The sequence below is a fragment of the Mustela nivalis genome (assembly GCF_964662115.1).
Source record: "Mustela nivalis genome assembly, chromosome: 8".
Lineage (NCBI taxonomy): Eukaryota > Metazoa > Chordata > Mammalia > Carnivora > Mustelidae > Mustela > Mustela nivalis.
In genome coordinates this window covers 36,992,278-37,000,723 of record NC_139027.1, presented here as the reverse complement: position 1 = coordinate 37,000,723, position 8,446 = coordinate 36,992,278, and the positions used below count along the sequence as shown (strand labels likewise).

The 8,446-nt window shown below is 49.4% G+C and overlaps 1 protein-coding gene across 1 annotated transcript; it reads right to left on the bottom strand.

Annotated features, from left to right (window-relative positions):
- Positions 1-894: 894 nt before the first annotated feature.
- On the bottom strand, positions 895-7,950 carry IL1F10 (interleukin 1 family member 10). The gene is made up of 5 exons (XM_082743440.1): positions 7,871-7,950; positions 4,438-4,497; positions 2,300-2,385; positions 1,881-2,008; positions 895-1,592 (listed from the first exon to the last, which is right to left on the bottom strand). The coding sequence occupies exons 1-5, from the start codon at positions 7,915-7,917 to the stop codon at positions 1,380-1,382; spliced, it is 534 nt and encodes a 177-aa protein (XP_082599566.1). The 5' UTR covers positions 7,918-7,950; the 3' UTR covers positions 895-1,379.
- Positions 7,951-8,446: the final 496 nt, after the last annotated feature.

The window sequence follows — 8,446 nt, the reverse complement described above, 5'->3', positions numbered from 1 at the left end:
AAGCTTGTTCTTATTTGCCAGCCTGTCCCGAACTCCCAGAATAAGAGTGGAATAAAAATGTGTGGAATGATATTGCGGTCAGATGGGCCAGGATGACCTTGAGTTCCATCATGTACAGCTCATGCAACCTTCCCCAAGTTATTTCACCCCTTCTAGTTCAGTGTCCTCATCTGTCAAATGGGTACAAATGCTTCCCTTGCAGGCTGGTTCTGAGGGTGAAGACAATCTGTCCTTGAACGGCCTGGTCCCTGGTGCATGGTGAATGAACGCAGAGTAGTCCCACAAAGGAGGAAGAGGGCTGGCAGCCCACTGCTCTGAGCACCGACCTCATGGGCTCTCTGCCCTAGCCTGCTCCTGACCCCAGATTATCTGTGAAATGGAGAGGGATCCAGGCTCCCAGGACGAATGTCAGTCCTATTCACAAACTCTCAGCCGAGTTCCAGCCCTGTATCACTGGCTGGGACAAGTCACCTGACCTGAGCCCATCAGTTTCACCACAGCCTTAAACTCAACACACCCAGGACAAACTCGCCATCTCTCCCTCACTGCTCCTTACACGTCCACTAGCAGACAACCAGTGGCATGGGTCAGTCGGCTGAATGACATATTCACTGTGAAATATCTGATTGGCAAATCACAAGATTTGAACTAAAACTACAATCGTGAGCAGCCCGAGATGTTGTCCATGCATGATGGGTGGGGGAAAGCTGGGTTCTTCCTGCAGCTTCTGGCTATTTCTAGAAGCTCTGGAGCAGATGGGCTACAAGAGAAGCAGTGGGCAGCCTTCCAAGGACACACCGAGTGAACCATGCACCTTTCATTAAACACTGTTCACAGGAGCCTACTAAGGCCTCCTACTAATTTCCTACTGCTGTCGTAACAAATTACCACAAATTTGGTGGCTTAAAGCAACACACATTTATTATTTTACAGTTCTGGAGGTCCGATGTCTGAAATGGGTTTCACTGGACTAAAATTCAATTGTTTCTCTTAGAAGCTCTAGGGAAGCATCTTTTCCCTTGCCTTTTCCAGCTTCTAGAAACCACCAGCATTCACTGACTGGTAGCCTCCATTCACTACATTTGAAATTAGCAGCATAGCATTTTCTAGTCTCTGGCTCTCATCCTCCTGTCTCACTCTCATGAGGTCCCTTGTGGTTACACTGGGCCCACTGGGATAATCTAGGATGGTCTCCCCATCTCAAGACCCTTACCTTAATCCCGTTTGCCAAGTCCTTTTGCCTTGTGAGGTAAAGCATTCACAGATTCTGAGGGTTAGGATGTGGACGTCTTTGGGGGTGTTATCCTACCTACCACACAGATCCTGAGCAGGAGGAGGTTGCTTTGGGGGATCAGCCTGGAACTCAGCCTCCTGCCTCCCTACCGACTCTGTTCAAAGTAGAACTCAGTGCGGGCCAATGGCTCACTCTCCTTGACAAGTTGTACTGGCTGCTGGGGCTCAGCTGGGCCACAGAGAAACCAGCCAGGCCAGGCAGCGGCCTCAAGCCTGAAGGCTGAACCCAAGCTTCTCTGGAAGAAGGTGAAGCGTGTGGCCTCTTCACCACCCTTGTACAGGTCCTCGATGTTCACATCCTGTGGGGGCAAGGGGGCTGCTGCAGGATGAAGCCACTGGCTGAGCTATCAGCCCTAGAAGCCCGCTGGGGGGGGGGGGTCAATGAGGGACTTTAAAGGGAGGATCTGTACCCAGGGCAGTGCCTCCAGTAGGTTCTGGAGGGCAGGGGTCTTGGCATTAGGTGCAGAGGGAAGGGGAGGCAGGTGTGGATCTGGCTAGGAGTCCACAAATGGGTGCCAAGAGGCCAGAACACCCTGGAAGCCCGGCCATGTCCACAGGGCCCCCCAGAACACAGCGTGGTTTCTCACCTCCAGCTGCAGGGTAGGCCCCTCTCCTGTCTCCACACAGGCTAGGCAGCGACGGCCTCCCTGGATCCCCAGGAAGATGGGGACTTTGGTGCGGTCCAGGCCTCTGTTGGGAAGTATGCAGATCTTCTCTGGGAGGGAAGAGAGAGAAGAGAGCCAGGAGATAAAGGACCAAGATGGCAAGCTCTCAGTGAGCTAAGCCCGGGCAGACAAGAGCTACACCAGGGATACCTGGCCTGGCCCCTGCATAGAGGCTGCTGGGCAGACTGGGACCCTTGCAGTGTTCATGACACCCTCAGAAGGAGAGGTCCTCAGCTGCTCCCTGCCTCTTCTTACTGTCCCCAGAGGCAGGAGGGAAGGGGAGAGCTGACAGCAGGTGGAGCATGGGTGTGTCTGAGGGGAGGGGGACCCCACATGCTCACCTGCACAGCAATTGTCTGCACTGGGATCTCCCACCAGGAGCTGGTCGCCTCTTAAGTATAAAGCCTTCTGATCCGCATCCTTAATTCTGTAACAAGACAGTGGCGCTGATGGCCTGCTCCCTTCAGGCACCGCCAAGCCCCAAAGTCTTCCCCACCTCCATGCTCTGGCATACCACACAGAGCACTCAGGTGTTCATCTCCTACAAGTAGGTGCATGACCCCACCCAAGAGCGAGTGAAACCAGGTCAGCCTTAAGGCAAGGGAAGGTCTTCTGGAACTTGTGATTCTCAGAGGCTCCATTTTCCAGCGCTGGCTTTGGTCAGGGCCCCCAGGGTAGTGAGGAAATCTAGTACCTTCTCACTGATGGGCAGACAGAGTTTTCCTGATTATGCTACTCCCTTTACGTGCCCTTCCTGAGAAATCTCCCAGTGAGGCCCAGACGTCTCTAGGATAGAGTGAGCCTTATCCCAGTTTTTCTGGGCCTCACCCAGTTTCACAAAATGTTTCATTTTCTTCAGCAAAGAGGATTACTTGAATGTATAATAAAGTGTGGTTTGTGGGGCACCTGGGCGCCTCCGTCGGCAAAGCGTCCAACGCATGATTTCGGCTCTGGTCTTGATCTCAGACTCATGAGATCAAGCCCCACATCAGGCTCTGTGCTTAGCACGGAGTCTGCCTGAGCTCCTCTCTCCCTCTCCTTTTGCCCCTTCCTTTTGCGCTTACTTGCTCTAAAATAAATAAATAAATAAGTAAAACATAAATAAATGAATAAAATCTTGAAAAAAATAAAGTGTGGTATGCTTTTCAAATATTTTAAAGGCTTTTCTATAGAACAAAATCCACAAATCAGGAAAAAAAGTATATCCTATGTGACAGCAGGGGTGCCAACGTGCCCCCGCCCCATTCCATGTGAGGTGTGTTCTGGGGCGGCCCTGCATTATCGGTGCCAAGTTTAGGAGGCTGGTGAAGAGCCGGAGCAGGGCGTGATTACAGTCATTTGGGATTGGCGGTGGTTCCATCGATCAGCCTGGGAGGGTAAATACGTGCTGGGAGCAGGGAGGAAACCATGGAGAGTGTGTGCAACATCAAAGTCACGCAGGTTATTAGCTCAGTGGCTTGGCTGGTTTCAAAATGTCTGTCAGCTGCTCTCAGGACCTGGGGAGCCCTCCTGATCTCCCAAGGGCAGAAACTTGGGGCCAATGCCATCGCCTCCAGGAGATTTTTCTCTCTCAATAACAGCTAATTATACTACCCTGAGCTAAGGACTGTATGTATGTGAACCCTAGGTTCACTGGTATAATAAAAAGAAAGATCTGGAAAGACCTTGGGCTTGCTAGCCAGCCTTCCCTCTCCAACCTGGACAACCAGGGCTTGGAGGAAATTCATCTGCGGGCAACATTCTCTTTGGAGACCAGAACCCAAGTGAGATACCCCAAAAGGCTGACGTCTGTCTTGTTATGTGGGTGCTCCGTGCACACATGTTTTGTCCTCTCAGGCACGTTGTAATTTCTAGAGGCCCCGACCGGCCCTCTGGTGTCTAGGACAGGGCAGGCCCATGGAGGAGCTGAGGAAATGCGGCCTAGAAGTCAGTCCTGTTTTATTCGCCTTATGTCTCATCTCGTTCCTCAAAGGGCTGGAGGCAGTTTATAGTGAAAAATCACAGGCAATAAAGTGTAACCTGTAAGGAAAGTCTCAAATGTCAAATGAGGTGAAAGGGAGTTGGGAGTGCAGATAGGGAGGAAAGGCCACAGAGGCCAACCCATAAAGATGCCATCACAGATTCAAAATTGTCTCTGAGCCCTTAGGGAAAGGACAGAGCAGCACAGAGCGTGAGTCCTGCCTCTGTGTGACATGCGGTAATTTATTTAACCCCTTTGAGCTTCAGTTTCCAAATATGAATGGACTCAGTTATGCCCTCCTTGTAGGTTACTCAGGAGGGAGGCAAGGTAGCAGAAAGGCTGGCATCCGTGGTCAGGGAAGAGAGCTATTGTTATGATGGTGATGATTAAGCTTAATTATGGGGCACTTGAGATTTCTCGATGAGAAGGAGCTGCCTCTCTCCCCTCAGCCTTCTTTCTGTCTTCCCACATCATCCCCAGACCCCTGGTTCAGCAAGTGAGAACTCCAGGAAGACTTACAGGTAGTATCTTGCCATGGGGAGGGAGCACATTCCTGTGGTTGTGGGCGGCTTGTCCTTGCTGAGGGGGAAGGAGAGAAGGGCTATCAGAGAAGGGTGGGGAGAGCTGGGGGGCAGACCTCCTGGGGAACCCCCAAACCACCAAATCACAGGGTAGAAAAATCTCTCTAGACTGCTTATGGATAACTGGCTTGCCAGAATCTTCCATGGTCTCCCCAGCCCAGCAAGCTCCAGGCAGCTCTGCTTCACTCTCCTTTGGGGCCATCATAGTGCTAGCTTGGGAAAACTAGAGAACAGGTTCTCCAAAGAGTTTAGACAGGAGTACTTCCAGGGGCTGAGACTGAGGTTGGCTGTGCGCCAGCCTCCCAGTATGAGGATGAGCTGAGCTCAAACCCTGTCCCACTGCTCAGCCAGGCCCTAGAGTCACATGAAGGTTCTGATTCACCAGGGCTTGAAGTGACTCCACGACCAGCTAGGTTGGGGAACTAGTACACCATCTCGGTTTTTCTCACTCTCCAGGAAACATATAAATCACGATACTTACATGTAGTATCTTGCCATGGGGTTTTTCTCACTCTCCAGGAAACATATAAATCACCTGCCAGTTCTGGTTCCCAAGGTCTGGGCTGGAACCTGAGACTGCATTTCAAACATGCAGCCAAGTGATATGAACACTGCTGATCCCTCGCCACACTTTGAGCAGCAAAGTACTAGATAGATGATCCTCAGCCCAGCCAGGTCACCAGCTGTGTGGCCTCAGTGCAAGCACACTTTGTCGTGCTCTCTCTCAGCCAAACTACTGGTGCTCCTTTGGTTATAGCTGCAAAAATAATGGGCAGGCTAGCAACTATGCCAAGTTCTGGCATGGACAGATACAGTGGAGGGCTCTTAGTGGGGAGGATGATTCTTACTCCTGGTCAGTGTGAACGTAGGGGTGGGCAGGAATTTAGGGCAGGTCCAGTCCAGCTAAATCTCCAGGGGCCCCAGAAGCCTCCTGTCCTGGCCCAACCTCAAATCCCAGTATTTCTCCCAAAGACTGTCATATCAGGCACCCCCTTCCTGGGTTCTGGCTAGACTGCGATGAAGTGAATTGGAGTGAGCAGCCAGCTTTTAGTCCATCAGAGAGCCTGAGGTCCCGGGGCTGAGAATCTGTCATGGTCCCTCCCAATGCACCACACCCTCCTTCCCCTAAGCTTTCCCTTCCCTAGTGCCCCCAAGTGAACTTTCCCTGGACTCTGGCCTATTGTCCTCCCTGGATACCATCTCTGGCTGTCTCAGACTTCATCAGTCCACCTGTCCTGAGTCAAAAACCACCACCCAAGCAGCACTGGGCTTTCTCCATCACACCCCCACCTTGTTCTTCTACACATTTTCTATGTGGACAGTGCTCTCTCCAAGGCCAATATTAAATTCTCTGGAACTAAATCTAAAGACTGTTTTGATTCTTCTGGTATTTGGCTTCTGCCTCCTCAGAGATCTTGACATTGACTGACTCCCTTCACACTTCCATTTTCCCCTTCTCGGGTCCCTGTAGATTCTCCCTTCCATTTGGCAGTGTCCCTAAGGCTGGAAGTCACAAGTGTAAGTTCTAAGCACTTCTCAGTCATACTCCCATGGAGTTGCCATTTATCCACTGCCACAGCTGCAGTGATCACCTTGGTCTAAAGCCTCCCAAGCCCCGACTGAACATGCTTCTTTACCTCCAACAGTCCATAGGACACCTCCCTTTGGACTTCTTGCCATCCCACCCAACCAAATAGATCAGAAGTCAAATCAATCTTCTACTCCTCCCAGCCTATTCATCCGCCCCTTCTCCTTACTCTATGTCTGATTAACCAGCAAGTTCGATAAATTAGTCTTTAAAATATAATTTTGTCTTCTTTTTTTAAGATTTATTTATTTTTGAGAGAGAGAGAGCGAGCACGAGCATGAGTGAGAGGGGCAGAGGAAGAGAAACAGAGAATCGCAAGCAGACTCATGCTGAGCATGGAGCCTGAGGCAGGGTTCAATCCCACCACCATGAAATCATGACCCGAGCTGAAATCAAGAATTGCATGCTTAACCAACTGCACCACTCACATGCCCCTGAAATGTAACTTTGTCTTCTTAATAGGCATTGTACCTGTGCCTGTATTCCTGTATTCTACCTTCAATCCAGCCTGACCTCTGGGAGGTACTGGACCTGTGTTCTAGGTATGCTTTCACAACATCCCCACCCAAGCTCCATAGTCTACAGTGACTGCCCATTTCATCATCATCTGGCCCTGACACACTTGTATGAGTATATCTCGTGGACACCAAACCACCCCTCCAGGCACATGCCTTCTTTCTTATCTTCCCAGTGGGCATGCTTAGAGTTGTCTTTGATTTCCCTCCCTCAAAAGCCATCCCCTGTCCTTGCCAACAATTCAGGTCTTTTGGCATTAGAGCCACTGGATATGGTATCATTTATCAACAGGTTGAGTCTCTAGCTCTGCCAAATTAATTATCAGGTCAGAGTAAGCTCAGACATACAAGGTCATGTCACCTCAACTTCAATTCTCAAAATCAGCATCTATAAGATCATGGAATTAAAATCTGTGGTTACTAAGATTCTTTCCAGATCAAACGATCTATGATTCCATAACTCAGAGTTTAATGTATCTTCCCTGTATCCTTGCAACTCCTACTCTGAACTCCTATTAAATTTCTCTGTATGGTGTATTGTTCTATATATAAGCATTTGTTTCCCTTATAAAAGTTAACAATATCTTGATCCATGAAGTGTGGCGTGGAGCTCCAACCAACCTGACACAAATATATGCCTACAAGTGGGCCATAGAAATGCACACAGAAGAATTCAAAGGCAAGATTGGGTTCTAGACCTAGCTCTGCTACCAACTGGCCCTGCTGCCTTTGAAAGTCCTCTTTAGTCCCTGGACCTCCAAATAGTCATCACTAGGATGAGATGCTGGGTAAGATCAGTATTTTTCAAAACTAAGTTTCACAATGAAAATTTACATAGAAACCTAATGAAAGGAAAATGGATAAAAGGGACTTGTTTTTGCTGAATCAAAGAATGAGGGTGACACCAGACCCATGCTAACACTGTCGTTGACCCTAAAGCTGGCACCAGGGTATACATAATGAATGCCAAGCCTCATCACACACTATTGAATACCATTGGCCTGGCTGATTTCTTTTGAAATTACTTTCTAAAATCTATGGCTCTAAATGTTCAAAAGTCCTGACTTGGCTTAATCTATGCCTTCTCTCGCATTCTTTCTATGTGCTCCCAGACTTATTTAGCATCCCACAGTGTGCTGTGGAGGTGATACCTTGTTATCTAGAAAGCTTGCCAGGAGGAGTTAAGAGAGGGGGTGAACCAGAGATATTGATAGAAAGGAGAAGGAAAATGAGAAGGAGAGATTGAATACTGCCTATCAACCACTGACCTGAAATCCTGGGTCCCTGGGACGTCCGAGTGATTTCTCCAGGGCATCTGCCCTGAGTTTATACTGTCTGGTCAGGGTGGGTCAGGCCTGCAGCAATCGTTATAATTAGCTTCAGGATGGGAAAGAAGAGCCTAGGGATTTCACAATGTCTTTAGCACAGTATGGATAATAAGGAGGTGGGAGCATTAATGAGTGTTTGTTGAAGGGGGAGAGAGTCACCCATAAAGCCCTGGCAAAAGCCAGTCACTGGGCCCCTGCTCATAGCTACTGTCATTGACACTGTTATTGGTGGCTTCAATAGCCAGATAAACAGGCTTGGGGTCAGATGGCTTCATATCACCTTCCCGTTGGTGCTCCCATGAGGCTACATCCTAGGCTTAGAGAGGTAGAAGTGGCAAGAGGGGGATGTGTATAAGGGGCCCAAGGACAGAGCAACTTCGGTGTTTTAAGCCAGGCTGTGGCCAGCGAGACAACAAAAGAGAGGGAACTGATGGCACTGGGAATATGGCCTTGTTTGGAAAAAGGGTAGAGAATTCTCTGCTTCTCAACAAGTCCTATTAGCTGTTACCAGGTGGA

Bases quoted from the DNA above. Each gene is read 5' to 3' on its own strand.
- IL1F10 (XM_082743440.1), bottom strand. From the start codon at position 7,917: ATGCCCTGGAGAAATCACTCGGACGTCCCAGGGACCCAGGATTTCAG. The intron at 4,498-7,870 runs GTCAGTGGTTGA...CTTCCCCCTCAG, and splicing joins CCAGGGACCCAGGATTTCAG to CAAGGACAAGCCGCCCACAA. The intron at 2,009-2,299 runs GTGAGCATGTGG...CTTCCCTCCCAG, and splicing joins TGCAGACAATTGCTGTGCAG to AGAAGATCTGCATACTTCCC.